The following is a 21,224-nucleotide window of genomic DNA, read 5'->3' on the forward strand; positions in this document are numbered from 1 at the left end:
AACTGTAACCGTAACCCTTATTCTAACCGAGATTTTTAAAAACAGAGGTCCTTATCATAATAGGGAACATTAGGGAGTGTTTTTATTTTTCTAGTGGTGAGTATGGAAGACTACTGCCCTCACATTCCAATGGGAATTTTTGGGGACAGTTGTCCTTACTCTGATAAGGATTATGGAATGGTGTTCTGACTCAAGTAAGGATTTGGGAATTGATATCGAGATTGTACTGGACATTTTTGGGGACTGGTGTCTTTTTTCTAACAAGAATCTGTTAGGTCTGTTGACGTTATTTTGAGACTCTTGCCTTTATTCGAATGACCCCTTTTAGATATATCTCTCCCTCTCCGTATTTCTTAGAATTTTTATGAAAGCGTTAACTTTATTTACGAAGTTTTCTTTTTCGAATGAGAATTTTTTGGGACTGATGAACAAATTTTAATGGGGATGTTTTACATCTGTCGCATGGGCGCCCATATGCAAAATTTTAAGGGTGGGATTGCTCAGATATTTTTCCCATGGATTACAGGATATTTTTTCCTCAGGAACAGATTAGATAGTTATTAAAATTTGACATTTTCAATAACTTATTCACATTATTATTGGCTGGGGGAGAAATTTTTTACATTTTTGCAAGTAAAAAAAAAAATTATAAAAGCAACATAGTTCTAATTTCTAAGGGGGGGGGGGAAGCCCCCCACTTTCCCTGGGCGTCCATTATTATGTCGTCATTATTCGAAAGGGAAACTTTGCATGAATTTTTTTTTTATTATTCATTTAAGCCTGGATGTTGATGTTGAAGATACGTCACTCCACAAAACTTTTATTTTCAAGGTAGACAATGCAAAGTGCAAAGCCGGGCGACGCAGCTTGTTATAGGTGATAAATTAAAAATAATCAGTGTAAAACAACCTAATAGCAGCAAAACTTGTTGTGTTTCGGTGTTCAACTTTGATTTACGTTTAGCGTGGATTTTTTTTTTTTTTTTTTTTTAAATATGTAAAAAGAAATATTTCACGTCGAAGAAATACTGCTCACTGTAGAAGCACTTATTTTCGCAAGTGTTTAATACTCGCGATTTTCGCGAGCCAGTCGTAATCGCGAAAATTTCAGCCGCGCGAAATATTTTTTCGCTTTGTATTTTCAAATTTTGGCTCCGTTCTAAAAAAATTCGTTAAAATTTCCGCTCATGAAATCACCGACATCTTCATTTTCCAGAAAATAAAATGCTTTTTGCAGTAAGCTGAAAGCTCTGTATTTTGTGTAGTTTCAAAAATTAGCACTAGATGTCACCACTAAACTAACGATGGGAGCATGGGAAATCTCCGCTTTGTTTATCGTTATTCAAACAAAAGTCGAAACAGAAACGTGCACGTGGTGTTTGGTAATTCTTTGATTGTTATTCTTAGAGACGAATATTTGCATGTTCTATATTCAGTTATGGACAGCATGAGTATGAATGTTTTGTTCGAGAGAGTTCTCAACAAAGAACGTCATCGATTCTCTGTTAATGAATTCCAATTTCGAACAGCGCTACAGAACGTGAAAGAAGCTTATCTGCCCAACAAAGACTGGCCCGGAAAAATGACTGTATTGTATGCAGATTACAACGATCCTGCTCACAGGTGTGCTTATTTGCACAAGTACGCCATGTGCCATACTGGCATGGTCCAAGATTTACTGTGGGATGCAGCTTTTAAGCTGGGCGCTATATTAAGACGTCAGCTGCGATGGAAACTCAGACTGAACCTGTGCAGTTTAGGCGGTGGCCCAGGAACGGACGTAGTTGCAATTTTGGATCTGTTGACAGCGTTTTTCGATTTTTTCCCATGTTTTGTCAGTATTGTTGATCTTACTGAGGGGTGGAAAGGGGTTTTCGAGTCTACTTTGCAAGAACTGCGGAACGGACCAAACTGGAGGCTGAGAGACATCCTTTCACCATTTTATTTCCACTACAATTATATTACTGCGAATTTGCTGCAACCACTTCGTCCAAGCGTAAAGCGATACTTGAAGGATGCAGATTTTATAAGTATGGTGAAATTTATTTCTGCTGCTGCATGCGCCGACACTAGAGCGATGATTGCGGTAAGTTTATTAAATCAATAGTATAATTAATTTGTTTATAATAAATTATGGCCAATATTTTGTTATTCACATTTGTAAAAATTATATTAAAAAAAAAGCAGCTGCTTTTTTTTCCTACAGCTGAATCTAATTTCGTTATTAAATGTTAATTGATAGTTGGTTATTTTGAAATCACTTAAGTACTTGTACAAGTTTTCATAAGTTCTCCCAATGCACATAAGAGATAAGAATGAAAGATTGTAATGCAATATGTCACATTGAGCTTCAGTTGTAAATAATCGGCGTTCATTTCCACGTGGTAAAAGGGTCAACGGTTACCCATGTGGTTGCAGTGACGTCACCACGTTATATTTATCAGCTCACGAAAGCAAACCAACGAAATAGAGAAGTTCCTCCGAAACCAGGGGCTCCCTTCCGGGGGGGGGGGGATGAAAAAAAAATTTACCCTCCAGTTTTTTAGCCTACTTTCCCAGTAAAAGTCAGAAAAAGAAGAAAAAAGCATGAAAGAAGGCTTAATGCATCTTAAAAATATCGTGAAAAAACAAAAAAAAGTCAAAAATAAATAAAATAATTAAATAAATATTGAAAAATTAAAAATTGGAAAGTAGGGTATTGAGATGGGGAAAAATGTCTGTCGGTCTGTCTGTCTGTCTGTCGGTCTGTCTGTCTGTCGGTCTGTCTGTCTGTCCCCCCCTAATAACTTTTGAATGAATAGTCCGATTCGAACAAACTTTTTTTTGTTCGAAAGATCTCGGCGAGGACACCTCATTCCCATATTTCACTTTTTGATTTGAACTATTTTTTGTTCAATTTTGAACAGTTCAAAAAAACTTAACATTATCGCCTACGGGGAAATTCAAAGCAATTCCGAACTGTGAGGCGAATTTGCTTCAAACAAACTTTGTAGGAAAAAGCTTTTGATGAAAAACTTGTATATAAGATATCTTTTTGATTTGAACAATTTTCCGTTCAATTTTGAACAGTTCAAATCCCTTAACATTAGCGCCTACGGGGAAACTGAAAGTCAATGTAGATTCCGTACTTGAAGGCGGATTTACTTCAAACAAACTTTGTTGGAAATAGCTCTTGACGACCTACTCCTGACTCCGACTCCGAGAATTTAGGGGGACCTGACACCGACTCTGACTCCTGTTCCCGACAATTAATCGGACTCCGACTCCCCGACTTCGACTCTGACTTCGTAGCTTTGGCAAACATTTATACACGGAGGACAAATGACTGACTCCGATTCTTGGATATTCGACTCCGACTCTTTTATCCCAAAATGAGATTGACTCCGACTCCGACTCCGCTGCTGTGGTTTTAACTGTGAAATAATTATTTTTGATATGATTTGTTTTTATTTTCACGCTAAAGTTTTAATTTAGGTATTTGGTTTTCGGTGAATAAACTCGAAAAATATGCGCAGACGATTTTTTTTTTTTTTTGACAATGAAAATTATTTCTTTAAGTTGACATTTTATTGTTTTTTTTTTATTTTGGTAAGTGCATTAATTCGTTTAAAAAATTATTTTCGGCAACAGGGGAAAAAGAAACGATTTTTTTATATGATGTATTTATTTTAATGAACTTATTATTATTTTTTCGTTTTAAAAGCTGTTAAAAAAATTTTTTAATGGAAAGAAGTGTATTAGCTGCTTTGTTTAAAAGGTGCTGCTATTTTATTTGTTCGTTTTTTTGAAGAAAAGTAAGGAATATTTTATTCCTAGAAATCAGCTTAAAATATTAAAAAAAATATGTTTGAAAAAATTTGCGATTTTAGCTATTTTTGAGAATATTGATCAGGTACTAGAAAGTAGTATGGGTATACGGGAAAGTAGGCTCGTCTAGTTCTAGACGGAACTTCTTGTTATTTTTAGCTCTCGGGGTCGTAATTACGATTTCGCACTTCAGTGACTCTTAAGAGTTCATTTATATATCGAGAAATCAAGACAGTGTTGCCCATCTAGGGAGGGGGGAGGGGGGTTCTTTAAGGGGTATTTTTCTCTTTTTTTTGGGGGGGGGGGCCTTCTCTTAAGGAGGAGGCACACCTGATCAAGATTGCCAATTAATTTTTACTTAGCCTTAGCTGTATCGTAGTTTTTCTTTTGATTTTTTAATTTTTATTTTGTCATTTATTTTCAAATATTTACTAGGGTTATTTATTTATTTTATTTTTTTTTAAATTTTTTGGAATTGATAATTTTTTTTTTTTTATTTTATTTATTTGTTTGACAGATTCTATCATTTTGCACTTCTTTTTTTTTTCTTTCTTTCGGACTATACACTTTTGCATTTTATTTTTTTGCAGATGACAAATCTTTTACATCATATTGATTTTTTTTTTTTTTTTTTGCAAACGTTATTTACAGTCATTTCGTAGAAGTTCACAGAGGATAAAAAAAGGCACTAGTTAATGTTTCTCATTTCTGGTTTATTATATAATTTTTATGTAGATGACTGTTTGCAAGCGATAAATCTTGTCATACTGGTTTTTTTTTTTTTTTTTTGGTCTTGTCTTGCTCACATGATATTTAAGATAGTTTTGAAGTTTACAGACGATCAAAAAAGGCAACTGTATCAAAAAATTTTAACTGCATGTTGATGTTGAATCAATATTACAATAGGGAAGTTGCAACCTATTAAATGTTAATATTTTGACTATTGGATATTAATTGACCCTCAAAGCTAAAAAATTCACCCTCGCCAAATTTTAAAACACCGTGATTGATTTTTAATGAATTTTTAAAAATCCACGCGCAAAAGTGCGTTCTTCTGAAACGTCACGAGCTTACGACACAGGGCACTAATGGGCAGCCTTCCGCCGAAGATCCCTTGTTTTCGCTACGGACATTTTGAGCGCGCTGATATTTTTATTTTTTAGATATTCAATAATCCTTTTGAACACACTATGGAGTCTGGATTCGTTAAAGCACAAACTAATAAGCTTCCTCAAGTAACATCAATGATGGTATTCGAATATTTCCGAGAGGATGAGAGGTTAAATGTTCCAAAAACGCGAGGAGGTAAGCCTTACTTTTCATCTTCGAAGCCAACTGTACGTCCTTCGGCTTCTCCCGCGGCGGAAGAGCGCTTGACGTCACTTCCTGTGCCATTTGACATCACAATTGCTTGAACTTTAAAAATTAATTAAAAAAAAAAATACTTATCGTATCACATTTTTTTTTCACCTATGATGTTCATACATTTTACTCTATCATATAAAAATAAAATTTGAAAAATCGAAATTTTTCCTATTCTGCAAATCTTTGACCATCCTATATTACTAGACAGTTTTTTGTAAATAATTAATATAATCAAAAAGTTTTAATTTACCATGTTTTAAAAACAAGCTTAAAAGTATATAAAATAATTTCTTTAACCTTCAAGTAGATTTAAAATCCCATACAGTTTCAAAATTTCGTACAGATATAACAGCTATCAAAATACTTGTATGCTTTAAAAGGAAACTGTTGCAACTCGTTTACTACAAAACAAACTTAGAATATTGTGAAATACACAACCAGTTCAGTCAAAACCGGCTCAGTCACTCCTATGCCGGGCTGATGAGTGCTAATAAGCACGGAACTGCAGTCCTCGGCGGGAATTAACTGAGTTGGCGTGCATTTCACGTATTTTTGCCTTAGCCCTGGCTACTGAATTAGAATATTGTATTAGCTTGTTTAAAATACAGACAATTTCATTTAAACTAGTAATTAAAAAACTAAAAAAACACGCTTTCGTAGCAAAATGAACTTAAAAGTGAAAAATAATCTTTGAATGATAGCAGTTGACCAATCACTTAATTTTAATGTAGTACAAAAAAGCGGGGGGCGCTGTCTATTTACATTTTTGCTTGGACAACAAATGGAAGAAATTCAAGACAACTGATAAGAAGCCCCCCACGCTTTTTTGTATTACATTAAAATTAAGTGATTGGTCAACTGCTATCATTCAAAGATTATTTTTCACTTTTTAGTTCATTTTGCCACGAAAGCGTGTTTTTTTAGTTTCTTAAACTATTATTTTATTTTTCTGTTTTTTGGTCTTATGTTGGAGAATTATCAGGCAAAATTGCAATTAGTACTTCTTTTCGTAAAAGTTGAATTGACGAAATTATTTATAAAACGAGTGCAAAGTAATATCTTAAAGTTACTTTGAAAATTTGAGATGCATTTGAATAAAAGTTTTGTTCAACAATGGTCTGATCAGCAATGAATTTCCAATTGAAGGCTCACCTAAATTTTGGCATGAAATTAGTTAAAAACAATTATATTTCATGTTCTAATTACCTTGGGACATTGGAACAAATTTTGTCTGATGCAGAAAAATTAAAGGTTTTAGTAGATATTTTTAAGTAAATTTTGCGAGCATTTTTTAATGTATTTTTTTTTTAAATTTTTCCTTTTTCATAGTTGGATTTATGCAAAAATATTGATTAAAATTAGAGGAAACTAACAATTAAAGGGGTTAATTAATTAATTTGATTATAGAATATTGCATTGTCATCGGGTCTGAGGTCACGTGCCAAATTTCAAAAGAATCCGATCGCAGGAAGTGGGCGAAATTTGAACTGCAAGATTCCGTTACAAGATACATACATACATACATACATACAGTTGAAGCCATGGGCGTCGCGGCCGGGGGGGTCCAAGGGGTCCGAACCCCCCCCCCCCCCCCCCCCCCAATATTTGAGGACCGGACCCTCTCAATGTTTGAAAATCGGACCCCCTCGATAATTGTCAAGATGAAATTCATTATTTTGAGGAAATTTATTTTGCTTTGAAGACTTTAAACAGTTGCATAATACATAATTTACCATGTAAAATCATATCAATCAAAACGAAATGAACATTGAAAAAAATGAACTAAAAAAAACAAAATAGGTGATGTGTATAGTGAACGGAAAGTCGGAAAGTGAACTTCCAGTGACAAACCATTGTTCTGCACTCTGCGCACACCATCCATAGTCGTGTCGCCGGCCTCCCCAGCTTGAAAGTCATTCCAGCGTATTTGTTGCTATTTAGGGGAAACAACTTTGAGATACTGAAACTAGATGGGCAACTCTCCTCCCCCCTTTTTTACGACTCTCGTGCTAATAAGTCAACAGAAGTCAGACGGGGATCTGAGTTTCTGCCCCTTTCTTTCTTATCTCGTTTCTCGGCGCTTCCAGGTTTCTGTTTCGCGCTTTGCAGTGTTTGTTTCTCCGATTCGATTCAATTTATAGCGACCCCGATGTTACCCAAACAAAATGAGACACCAGACCTCTCTGGCGGTTTTTTGCAGCTGGCAACAACACCCTGGCCAAAGGATGCACAAAAATTTAGAAGACCAAAGGTTAAGTTTGGGGTAGAAAAGGAAAGGAAGTGTCATGTGTTTGGCATTATTCAACACGTGGCTTCAAAGTACCTTACCGAAGTGCGGTTTCTCAAATGTGTTTGCGGCATCTCAAATTTGACTAAAAAAGCGTTACGTTACAAAAAAAAAAAGAGGAGGAGTCTAAAAATTAACGTACAATTTCAAAAGCAAATCGTAAACCAGCATAACGATGGATACTCTGATGTCACTTCCGATAGACCAACGAAAAAAGAAGCGCAAGATGAAAAAAAAGAAAAAAAAAAAGACTGAAAAAAAAGGAGCTTCCCCATTGGGAAACGTTCCGAAAAAAATAAAGATAATTTCATGTGGTCTTTTGGTTTCCTTGAGAGTAAGTGACCTGAAGAGCGCTCCTATTTTGGTAAAAATACTTTTTTTTTACATATTCGATTACGGCTATGGAGATGTGGCTTGAAACGGGAAAATGTAGCAAACCTTCTACATCAAATGAATCTGAGCAATTTTTAACTACTAAATCATCATCAACATCCACGGAACCATCTTCAAAAAGTCAAAAGACCGTGATAGCTAAGTACCATTCTGTTTAGTGTAATACATGCAGGGGGTCCCCGATTTTATACTATTCAGATGGGGTTATTTCTCGATTTTCCGAATGAAATTCCTAATTACCCACATCACTACATCTGATGAGAATATCTTTTTAATGCAATATTTCACAAAAAACTACTCGAAGTTTGAAGACTCGTCAGACAAAATTTTCTGTTAAAGGAAAGTTTATGAAAGTTCACAGTGACCTCCAATCGAGTAGCCCCTGAATTCCTGCTAATCAGGTATACTTTACAGTCAATATTTTGACATTATGAGTCCTATCGGAGCTAATGCGTTCAACTTTCTCTTCTTTTTTTTTTTTGAAATGTTTCATCTTTTATAAATTTTAATGAAATAAATAATACTCCTTTTAGTTATTAAAGCTTAACAGAAAATTATCCATTAATAATCCTGCTTTACTGAACAAATTTTATTGAAATAACCATTTTAAAACTTATTGTCACGGGTCAGAAAAAAGCAGTTCATTTCTCTATCTCTTTCCCATCGTTCGCTGAACAGAATTCAATTATACACCAAATGCTGTTTGTTCTCGGTGTAGGACAATACTTTTCAATCTGTGGGGTGTGCCTCTCAAGGCAGGCCTGTCACCAAGGGCGTATATAAGGGAGAGGCTGAGGGGGCCCGGGCCTCCTCCAAAATCTGGGAAAAAAATCCAAAAATTAAGGTAGCTATTTTTGTTTTTAGTTGCTCACAAATAATTTCCAAACTTTTAGCTACAATAAATAAATAAATAAATAAATAAATATATAGTCATAATAATAATTACAATACGTTAGATCAGATTTCCGAACTAGGTGCCGCAGTAAGAGGTGATGGGTGCCGCAAAGCAGTGGCGTAGCCATGGGGGGGATAGGGGGGTCAGAACCCCCCCCCCCCCCCCATGAGCCCCAAAAAATCATTTTTCAGTCGAACCTGAAGGGTTCTGTTTATGAGCTAATAGCTTTTATGACGGTATATATATATATATATATATATATATATATATATATATATATATATATATATATATGTGTGTGTGTGTATGTGTGCATTAATTTGAGGGCATGGCTTTACTTTAAACTTTTAAACTTCAGAAAAAATTAACCCCCTCCAAGAATTTTTTCTCGCTACGCCACTGCCGCAAAGTGCCTATGGTAACAATAATATGTATATAAAACTAGATTAGGATGCCGTGAGAAAATTTTAATTCTTCAATGAGTGCCGCGAATCGTTAAATTTTGGGAACCCTGCATTAGATGGCAATTGGCAATGGTATTCAGAAGCGATCAGGGGATCCGTACCCCTTACTCAAGAAAAGAACATATCTTGGGGAAGCGAAGTTATTTTAAGAAAAAGTCGGTTTGAAAAGAAGGGTATTCAAAATGTTTCTCTCGTTAACTCTCGTCCCCTGCAAGAAATTTAAAATAAGTTTTAGTTGTTCGGTTTTAGTAACAATGGAAATTGATGTCCTAAAAACGCATTTATTTAGGCCTTTTTCGGACATCAATTTCAAAACATTTCTGGCGGAGGGTCCCCGAACCAACACCCTTTCACTAAGGTTACTACCAAAAATAGTCTGAAATTGCCCCTTTAAGATTTCAACTTTGAAAAGTTTCGGAGGAAAATTCCTAAAACCGTTCCTTACGTCTAAATGTCTCCAAAGATGACCTGAAATTTGCTTTTTACCTTTCATTGGAGGATTCTTGAACTCCTCCTTTCAAAAATTTGCCTAATGTTGGGAAAAAATCTGAATTGATTTTGAAAATAACCTTAAAATAAAAAATAATAAAAAGTTACTGACTATTGATCAGGTAATTACGTCCAACTACCCCTATTTCTTTCACTCCCCCCCCCGTCCCATTTTTTTCCTTTTTCCTATTGGTCTAAAAGTTAGAAAATCTTCAAAATGCTACACTTCGCAATCACCCTCCACCCACTAAAACCATTAAAGAGCTTCTCGAACCTCGTTTTTAAGGCTTCAATGTCGAAAAATTTCCAGGGAACAATTACTAAACGCCTTGCCTTCTGAAAGCATCGTAAATAGTTTAAGATTGCTTTTGTGGAACTTCAATTTTGAAAAAACGGCCGAACTCATAACGTCACCAAGTATGGTCCACAGTCGCACTTTTAAGACTTCAATTACGAAAAAATTTTGGACGAGGGTCCGACTGCTCCCATATGAAATCTAAAAAATCAAAAACTACATTTTCGAAAAATTTAAGGTGGAGAACGTTTAAATCCCTCCACCTAATACAACTGAATACCTCCTTAAAACTTCGCTTTTTAGGACTTGAATTTCAAAATAGTTTTGGGGAGAGCTCCAGAATCGCCCTGCCCGTAACATCATCGAAGTTAGTCTAAAACCGTTTTTAGAACTTCAGTTTCGAAAAACTGGGCGGAGGGGTGATGGATTTCGCTCTATTAAAAAAAAAAAAGCCATCGGAAGCAACTTAAAGTCTCATTCCTTTGATTACACTAACGTCGACAAATATAGCTTATAATGGCGTTTTTAAGATTTCCATTTCTAAAAATTTCCTTAGAAGGCCTTCCGAATTTTTCCTTCAATAGCATCACCATCATTTGTTCTAAACAGCTTTGATTCCATAAAGCGGCTGATTCAATAAAGTTGGATTTCGTTTTGATGATTTCATTTTATTAAGAACGGTTAATTCAGTTGTCCACTGTTTCAAAATGTTGAAAATTTGGTGCAGCTACTCTTGGTGTGCCGCCCTTCGTCAGTAAAGTTGAAAGAAGCTTCAGTGCGCTGAGAAAGCTGAAATTGTATCTAAGGTCGACTATGACATGAAAGCGGTTGAATCATGTTGCTTTATGTTACGTTCACAAAAACATCTTGGACGAAATTGATCACAAAAAATAGCACGGATATTCGTATGCCATGTGCAGCATAGAAAAAATGTATTTGTTGGTATTTAATTTTTTTTTCTTATTGTGTAATTATGTAAATCAAGCTGTAATCTTTTAGAAGTACTATTGTATTAAATGTAAACCCATTTCTATTTGATGTCAAATTTTTGTCTCATATATATATATATATACGAATTTTTTTCTTAACACAACTTGAAAATGACAGAGTCAGAATGGTCCCCCCCCCCCCCCCCAATAAATTTCAGCTGACGTCGCCAATGGAGTTGAAGCTAATAAAAGCGTGTTAAAAAATGGGAAATTCTTCAAACTAAAGCCATTTTGGAATTGTTTTAAAAATAGCACGACTCTTAGAAATAGAATTTTTAGAAGATTAGGTAAGTAAATTTAAATCAGAAGTCAGAAATACATTATTTACTAAATCGTGTCATGATACTTGTTGGTTTTTGCGATCCACAAGTCTCGTAAAGCGTCGTTTTCGAAATAGCGATTTCTTTGTTCGTTTCGGCGATTGCAATTTTTGTTTGTATTCAGGAACATCATCAATAAAATTTAGATTTTTCATTTCTTGTAGCCTTATTACATGCAATATATGACGCATTTTTAAGCATTTAACAATCCGGAAAATTCATGTACGTATACGGAATTTGGCATTTCCCGTAGTTTCCAGATTCTAGAGTTTCAATACTTATTTCCATTTTTGATTAGCACTCCGCTCTGTATATTTTTGTTTTACAACCTTTTTGCCAATGTGGCGCATTAGTAATAAATACTTTTATTACATGCCATCATTTGTTTGCTTGGCCCATTTTGGGTACTTTTTGTTGCTTATTGTTAAAAATCATGTTGCTTCAAAATCCTTAATTGGATCGAAAAATAGGACATTAAAATGCATAACTAAAGTTGTACAAGAGTCATTCCTTGTCAAGTGACCTAGGGGCAGGGTTGCAGACGTCCCGGATTTCAAGGGACAGTCCCGTATTTTGAAAAATTGTCCCGGGGAACATCCATACGGGACGGCTAAAGTCCCGTATTCTGGCTAATAACAGTATTTTACAAAACGAGACATTATTTTACAGGGTGGCGACAGATCAGGGAGATCAGGGAAAAGTCAGGGAACTTTATTAATCAGGGAAAAGTCAGGGAAATATCAGGGAATTTTGAAAAAATAACAAAAAATCAGGAAAAATTGATTTTATGAAGAAATTTTTTTTTTGCTTTACAAAATTAAGTACTCTAATTCCCTACGCATTTTCCACCAATTATCTGTTCAAAAAAAAAGTAAAATTAATGAGGTGCGACTATACACTGCCGCATATTTGTGCATCTTTTTTCCTCAACGTCAAAGTATTGAATCTTACTTATTAACCACAGGATGAACTTCCTAAGATTGCTTCTGTGTCTGTTAGGTTGTTTATTTTACCTAGCTTGAAATTTCTTTTTATGCTTTCAATGCTACGTAAAATAAACAGCCATACAGGCAAAGAGGAAGCCTTCATTAATGCCTTAGCTCCTTTTCCTTTATTCCATTGTCTTGAAGTAACTAGCGTACTGTAATCACGATTTCAAGAAGAAACCTTTGGTTTTTGAACTAATATTATAAAAGCTTAAAAGTTATTACTTCTTCGCGTTTTTAATTTAATTGCTAAAATTGAACTTTCAGTAAAAAAACTTTTGTTTTTTTGCCGTTATACTACTTGTTGTAACCGTGTATTATAAAGGTTTTCTTTTCTTCAGACTAAAGTGATTCTTTTATTTTATAACCAGGTTGTATTCTTCTTTAATATATTTTAAAATTAACTAATTGCTTTTTTTTTTCTTTTTTTTTTCTTGCATTTCAAAGTTGTTTGTTACTAAAGCAAGCTAAGATTTTTTTTTTCTGTTACATACTGAAATCATTTGAAATAGAGTTAACTTGTGTACTTAAATAAATATCTTTATTTTTTTTTATTGTTAAAATGCTCTATTCATTCATTAAAACCTATGTTATTGATTAGAGAAAAGCTCCCTATGAATGGATGTCAAATGGTTTCATTTGTTTTGCATAAATATGTCAATAGTTATCTAAGAATAACGACATTACTTCTATTCTTTCACTATTGCTTGTTATTCTTGCAACAATTAATATACAGTTTGAAAATTTAGTTCAGAATAATTTCAATTACTTTTTAGTTCCATCATAAATACACATATGTTTTTAAGAGTGATTTTAATAGTTTCTTAAAATTCTTATGCTAAGTGGTTTCTGGAAGTAAAGTTTTTTTTTTTAAATTTTCTATAATCTTTCCATGTAAAAAAATTTAATATATTGTTTTGTAGGGGTTCCCCCCCCCCAAAAAAAAAAAATTGACGATATGTTTTTTTAACCATTTTATTAAAAAAAGCAGCATTTTTTAAAAATACATCTTTAGTTCAACAACTTTACACAACTTAAAACGTTTAAAATACTGCATTTTATACTAACATACAATAGATTTCAAGTAGAGCAAAGAAAGAAAATCATTATCATTGGTAACGTAAATCAGGGAAATTTGATGAACTTAATCAGGGAAAAGTCAGGGAACTTTTTTTCACAGTTTCTGTCGCCACCCTGTTTTAAGGAAAAAAAAAACATGTGAAAAAAAGAGCAAAAAGAAAATAATTTGGTAGCAAATCAGGGCCCAATACAGGCTGATTTTACTACCGTTTTTCGGTACCTTCACAAAAATCTTGTTTTGAAATCGGTACTTTCACAAAAATCAAGTTATAAAATCAGTGGCTTCACAAAAACATCGAAAATTTCACAAAAATTCGCATTTTAAAATATAAAATTTGTTTCTCTGTTTAAAACAAAATTTACTCATAAAATAAAATTCTAAGCAGGTTTATATGAACAATCGCTTAAATAGAAAACTTTTTGTAGCACTTTAACTAATTTTTAGTTGTTTCTCGCCAAAGTGTATTTATGCAATATTATTGCAATCTTTCAACATCTGTTTTGGGAAACCGTTTTTCTCATAATTTCCTATATTGTACACAGTACATAGCCCATTAAGCTGAAATTATGATGATATTTTTCGTACTTCTTAGGTTTTTAGCTCCCCCTCCCCAAAAAATGAAACCTGTTAAAAATAATACTAGATGACATTTACACTTTTCGAACTAAAATTTCACTTGTTCTACTTCTCTTTTACAAAAATTAGGATGCCTCTAAAATTTCAAAAAAAAAAAAAAAAAATGCTGATAAAAAAAAAACTTTCACAAAAATAGAATGATGCAATACTTTCACAAAAATAGGTAGCGAGAAAAAAATCCTGGATTGGCCCCTGCAAATGCAAAAATTGTTATCGTTTTTATTTGGTTCTTTCGTTTTTGTTTCAGCGGCAGGCCATGAGGCTTACTCATTCAGATTTCAACATTGGCTGGTCTGGCATCAAAAAATAATTTTTGCTCCACGTTTCTTTTCATTACAGTAAAACCAGTAAAGTTGACCACCCTTGTAAGTTTACCACCTGTCTAAGTTGACCTCTATTTTCAGGCACAGAATTAAATCTATATCATATAATTCAACCTCTATAAGTTGACCAGCAGTTTAAGTTGGGCACTAAAATAGTGCACCGCAAGTGGTCAACTTACACAGGTTTCACTGCACTATTTTTGATAAAGTAGTCACATTTAATAAGAAATGTTTTCGATTGCACTGTTTCTCTTATAGCAAAAAAAACTAATTAGCACCTGTTCCTATCAACGTCGATCTGTACACTGAACATCGTTCTATTGCTTGCTTTATTCTCTGAGATATATTTCCTCCAAAATTGTGCTCACCCATAAACATACTGAGAGGAATCTTCGGAAAGCTATAAAACAATTGTTGTTTATCACTCCTTAAAAATACACCATAACCAGTAATTGCACTCAATCTCAAAAATGTCCCCCCTCCCCTTTTCACATTTAGAAGCCTGTCCCGTATTTACCGTTCTTAAATCTGGCAATCCTGCCTAGTGGTCCCCAATCGACCGTCTCCGATTTGGATGAAATTTTATAGAGGAGTAGAGATGCCTTTGAAACTAATCTTACAAATTTTCAGCTTCCTAGATGCAAATCCTGAAGATCTAGGATCTCCGAAAAATGTGATCCAAGATGGTGGATTAGCTTTTGGTGCCAAATTGCCAAGTTTACACCAAGTTTACAAGAATTTTTTTGACACTAGAAGCCTGAAATTTTAGGCGCTTAATGTATGTTTGACCGCTAGTATATTCAAGTACTTTTGTGAATTTGAGATCGTTAGATTTTGTGTGGTATGCGCGTGAACTTACGAAAAAATGCGATGGGATATTTTTTGTCCTGAATTTTAGATTGTAATAAAATCAGAACAAAAATAATTCAAAAGCTCGTGCTACGTGATTCCATTGTGAAAGTGCTTGTTTTTAATGAGTTACAGTTACAGAGCTTAAACATCTATTTTCTAGAAGAGATTGTGATTCAAAGTGGCTATCAAAACCGTTCAAGTGAAAATTAGCCCATTTTCAAAGCGCTGTAGCTCAAGTTTGTCACCTTGCATCTTCTTTTCGTTTATACCATTAGAAAGAACACATTTTTTCCTTTGAAAATAAGTTTTTTTTTCGATGGCGTTCTTTAGAATTAGGATAAAAAAACGAGCTTGAACTTATATCTGTCGTAACGAATTGCCTTGTTACATCTTAGATTACGTGACATTTTATAACACTGGAAGCCTGAAATTTTAGGAGCTTTAAGTACTTTTGGTTGTCAACACATTCTAGTATTTTTGTGAATTTGAGTTCATTAACTTTTGTGTAGCACGTATGCAAAGTCTTGACAAAACGCAGCAGAGAAACTTTTTCTTAGATTTTAGAATATCATCAATTCTAAACAAAAATGATTCAAATGCTCAAACTTCGTAATTCTATTGTCAATATGCATGTTTTTAATGGGTTATAGTTGCAGAGCGTAAATATTGATTTTCTAAGAGATATTGGCATCCAAAGTGGCTATCAAAATAGTTCACATGAAGAATAGCCTGTTTTCAATGCCCTGTAGCTCAAGTTTGTCGCCTTGCATCTTCTTTTCGTTGGTACCACGAGATAGAACATATTTTTTCCTATAAAAATAATTTTTCTTTTCGATGGTGTTCTTTCAAAAAAGCGGGAAAAAATGAGCCTGAAATGCTATTTGTCGTTAGCGAGAAAATCTCGTTTTACAATAAATAAAGAATGGTGAATGCCGTGACAACCGAGAACCGACTTGTAAGGATTTTGCGACTGTTATTTTTTTAATTAATCATTTAAAAACTTCTGTTGTAAATTAAATATGTTAGGATAAGAAAAATATTTTGTTCAGGAAGTGATACAATAGACAGAATAATATATATTTTTTTTTTAAACATATTTCATTTGCAAAATATCTTTTTAAATGATTAATAAAAATTATTTCTGACTTATAACAGTTGCAAAATCCCTATAAGTCGGTTGTCCACGGCATTCACCATTCTTTATTTATTGTAGAACGAGATTTTCTCGCTAAGGACAAATAGTATTTCAGGCTCATTTTTTCCCGCTTATCTGAAAGAACACCATCGAAAAGAAAAATTAGTTTTATAGGAAAAAATATGTTCTATCTCGTGGTACCAACGAAAAGAAGATGCAAGGTGACAAACTTGAGCTACAGGGCATTGAAAACAGGCTATTCTTCATGTGAACTATTTTGATAGCCACTTTGGATGCCAATATCTCTAAGAAAATCAATATTTACGCTCTGCAACTATAACCCATTAAAAACATGCTTATTGACAATAGAATTACGAAGTTCGAGCATTTGAATCATTTTTGTTTAGAATTAATGACATTTTAAAATCCAGGAAAACGTTTCTCAGCTGCGTTTTGTCCAGACTTTGCATACGTGCTACACAAAAGTTAATGAACTCAAATTCACGAAAATACTAGAACATGTTGACAACCAAAAGTACTTAAAGCTCCTAAAATTTCAGGCTTCCAGTGTTGTAAAATGTCCCGTAATCTGAGATTGAACATGGCAATTCGTTACGACAGATATAATTTCAAACTCGTTTTTTTTTATCCTTATTCGAAAGAACACCATCGAAGAAAAAACGTAATTTGAAAGGAAAAAATGTGTTCTTTCTAATGGTATAAACGAAAAGAAGATGCGAGGTGACAAACTTGAGCTATAGCGCTTTGAAAATGGGCTATTTTTCACTTGAACGGTTTTGATAGCCACTTTAAATCACAATATCTTCTAGAAAATCTTATACATATAAAATCTGAGTATCTATCTATCTATCTATGTCCAAGCTTCTTCTCCCGAACGACAGTGAACTGACCATCGAACCAGGTATCGATGGATTCGTCATCTTCCCGTCTTCATGTTTGGCTATTTAACATAATCCTCCGATAATAATTAGCGGAGATATCAATTAAAAATTATTAATTATGACTCTTAGATTTCAAAATCAAATCACTATTTTTTGAAGGCTTTCCTCCATTCAAATTATTATTCAGTGCTTCAACTCAACTTTCCGGATGAACGCTTTTATTAAAATTTACAGCGTGAAGAAAATCATTGAGATGAAAGATCTGTTGCCATTTCTTTTTCTCGAATATGAACAGGTAAAATTCTTGTTTTTGTTTTGAGGCTTTTCCTGTAATCAGGGGATTTAAATTGTTTACTTTTTCGGGGGGTTTTCCGCAATCTGCCGCAAAACTACACTGACTTTTTTTTTTTTTTTTTTGGTTCAAGCCTGAGTGTTGAACTCGCGTCACTTGACATAACTTTTATTTTTTAGGTAGCCCGTGCAACGCCGGGCACGCAGCTAGTCTTATACATATAAAATCTGAGTATCTATCTATCTATGTCCAAGCTTCTTCTCCCGAACGACGGTGAACTGACCATCGAACCAGGTATCGATGGATTCGTCATCTTCCCGTCTTCATGTTTGGCTATTTAACATAATCCTCTGATAATAATTAGCGGAGATATCAATTAAAAACTATTAATTATGACTTTTAGATTTCAAAATCAAATCCCTATTTTTCGAAGGCTTTCCTCCATTCAAATTATTATTCAGTGCTTCATCTCAACTTTCCGCAACAACGCTTTTATTAAAATGTATAGCGGTGAAGAAAATCATTGAGATGAAAGATCTGTTGCCATTTTTTTTCTCGAATATAAAGAAATAAAATTAGGCTTTTGTTTTAAGGCTTTTCCTGTAATCAGGGTGTTTAAGTTGTTTACTTTTCGATTATTTTGCCGTAATCTGCAGCAAAATTTTGCTGTTTTTTTTTTTTTTTTTTTTTTTTTTTTGTTCAAGCCTGATTGTTAAATACGCGTCACATGACATAACTTTCATTTTCGAGGAGGACCGTGCACGTCGTAAAGTAAATGAGTGATTTACAAGTTATTTGAGTTCTTTGAGGGTTTGTACCTGGAAAACGGATTGATGTAATTCTTGTACGACCATGTGGATAGAATCCATCCAAATATTTATCTGAGTGGTATGTTGCATTAATAAACACCCGGGCAACGCCGGGTAGTAGACTATTTTATGTAAAAAGCGGATTGTTATTGTGCATAAATATTTCCGATATAGTCTATCAGATGTAATTCAGTTTAACGTGAGTAAAGATTATAGTTGATAATGCATATATTTTCCCCTTTTGTGCTGACTGAAAATGTACTCATAACTTGTATCATTGATAACGATTATTAACGTTGATGAGGTGTTTTGGCAAAAATATGTTTTACTGGTGTTTTGCAAACCTTGCTTTACGCGCATTTATTTATTCCTTAACGCGTTAGAAACTAGTGTCAGTGTACTACAAAAGCATCAACTGGACTGCTCTTACATTTTTTAGGTAGCCCGTGCAACGCCGGGCACGCAGCTAGTAGATATTTAAGCTCTATAACTCTGAATATTCTAACAGTCAAACATACTTTAAGCGCCTTTAATTTCAGGCTTCCAGTATAATAAAATTTCCTGTAAACTTGGCAATTTGGCACAAAAAGTTAATCCGCCATCTTGGATCCCATTTTTCGGAGATCCTAGATCCTCAGGATTTGGATCTAGGAAGCTGAAAATTTGCATAGGTTAGTTTCAAAGGCATCTCTACGCCTCTATAAAATTTTATCCAAATCGGAGATGGTCGAGTGGGGACGATTTGAAAAATTAGGTCAGTTGACATGGAATGACTGATAAAGAAGTTTGTAATAAATAAAATTAGTGAAAATCTCTCCTGAAATCTGGGCTTACGAGAGACCTCCCCCCCCCCCCCCGTAAGTGGCTATTTCAAACCCTGATTACAATTTTGCTAGTACTTTTAATAAGTTTTATTTTTTAAAAAGTTTTTAAAATGTTATTAACCCCCCCCCCCCCCCCCGGGAGAAGGAGAAGTTATGGTCCTAGCAACGTTGACAATAAGCATATGTTCAAATTAGTAAAGTTTGATTGCCTTTTTTGTTATTTATTGTCCTAAAATTTTATCCAAATTTGGTCCTACATTTTTAAAAATCCCCACTCTGACCTCTGAGAGGAGCAAAGCCCTTTTACTTTTAAAAGTGCTTATTTTGATGCGCAAATAGGATAATGCTCGGAGACGCCCCAAACTCAAACTTTTTAGGATGGGGAAAATTCTCAATTTGCCAAGTGAAACTCCAACTTTTGCCGAATGATAAAATACGAGCATACATAATGAAAAGAGACATTTAGAATTTAGTTTTATTTCTTCTTTCTATGGGCTATTTAGCATTTTGCACACCTGTGCGATCCTCCGATATGGCATCTAGTCTTTCATTTGTCACCATTAAAGCGCGGATGTATATGGCACAGGTAACTTTGACGCCCAGTTTCCACCAGATGGAGATACCTGAGCTCTCATCGATGCGAGACTGCTCAAGGGATTTAATTTTGCAAAGGCATTCTAAGCCAAACGAATACCCAAGGGATTTTTTACATGCCGCAAAATCATCCGACATGGGCGCTGGCGATTTTCTGCATCTCGAAAATCCACCAACTGGCTACCGCGGGGCAGAACCCTGGACAAAGGCACGGAAGAACAGCGCCTTACCACCCCGCCGCACTGCAGCGCATTTAAGAATTAAAACAGAAGCTAATGGCTATAATAATACTTGCCGAATCGTCGGACAAAATTTGGCGATTAAAGAAAATTTTCGGGAGGTTCCTGGACCTTCCCTTCGAGGTGCCCCTGCCTGAGCTCCTATGCAAATTAAGCCCTGGAGTTACCCCAACTGAACCCTTCTAGTTCAATGACTGAACCTACATGTTTTTCATTGCAGGAAATATTCAGCTGTATGAAGCCCGGAGCCATTGTGATATTCATCGACAACGCTGCCGGCGGTTTCCTGCAGGTGCTTCAAGAGCAGGCCGAGTCCCACGGGTTGCTAACTGTGCATGGTCCTGTAGAACACTACTGCCACGAAAATTTCTTTTACTACGTAGATCGATTTGGTTGCCCAAGCCAGTGGAAAACGCTGGTGTCTTTCCAGATGTGGATCAAACCTCACAGCTACAACCCTGATCAGTTACTTCAGAAAAAGCTCTTACCAGTCAGAGCCGATGTCAAATGCTCGAAAATAGAAGCCTGACCGTAGCAATAGCTGTTCTTTTCGAATTTAAGGAGAAGAAACTGTTAATAATGATAATCAACTTGGATATGGTTACGTTCCTGCACCAACTTCCAAATGATTCATCCATATTTTTCATTCGGAAGGACTACCAAAGAATAGTTTTTGTGTGATGCAAGTTAACATTTTTACTTTACTCACCTTACCAAAGAAGGGCAAATTGTCCCCGGAGAGACTCGCCTTTTAAAACAATATTTCTGAGTAGGGGCAATATGTCTTTGGAGAGGCTCGTCTTTAAAGCGATCTTTCTGAAGAGGGAATGTCTCTGGAGAGGCTCATCTTTAAAGCGATCTTTCTGAAGAGGGACAATATGTCTCTGCAGAGGCTCATCTTTAAAGCGATCTTTCTGAAGAGGGAATGTCTCTGGAGAGGCTCATCTTTAAAGCGATCTTTCTGAAGAGGGAATGTCTCTGGAGAGGCTCATCTTTAAAGCGATCTTTCTGAAGAGGGACAATATGTCTCTGCAGAGGCTCATCTTTAAAGCGATCTTTCTGAAGAGGGAATGTCTCTGGAGAGGCTCATCTTTAAAGCGATCTTTCTGAAGAGGGAGTGTCTCTGGAGAGGCTCATCTTTAAAGCGATCTTTCTGAAGAGGGACAATATGTCTCTGCAGAGGCTCATCTTTAAAGCGATCTTTCTGAAGAGGGAATGTCTCTGGAGAGGCTCATCTTTAAAGCGATC

General features: G+C 34.9%; 1 protein-coding gene across 1 annotated transcript; it reads left to right on the forward strand.

The window, feature by feature from the left end:
* Positions 1–1,339: 1,339 nt before the first annotated feature.
* Positions 1,340–20,728, forward strand: LOC129216892 (uncharacterized; the record flags this gene model as incomplete). The annotated part of the gene is given in 2 exon segments (XM_054851108.1): positions 1,340–2,085; positions 20,197–20,728. Coding segments are annotated over 2 exon segments (957 nt in total). The 3' UTR covers positions 20,506–20,728.
* Positions 20,729–21,224: the final 496 nt, after the last annotated feature.

Source organism: Uloborus diversus, chromosome 2 (genome assembly GCF_026930045.1).
Source record: "Uloborus diversus isolate 005 chromosome 2, Udiv.v.3.1, whole genome shotgun sequence".
Lineage (NCBI taxonomy): Eukaryota > Metazoa > Arthropoda > Arachnida > Araneae > Uloboridae > Uloborus > Uloborus diversus.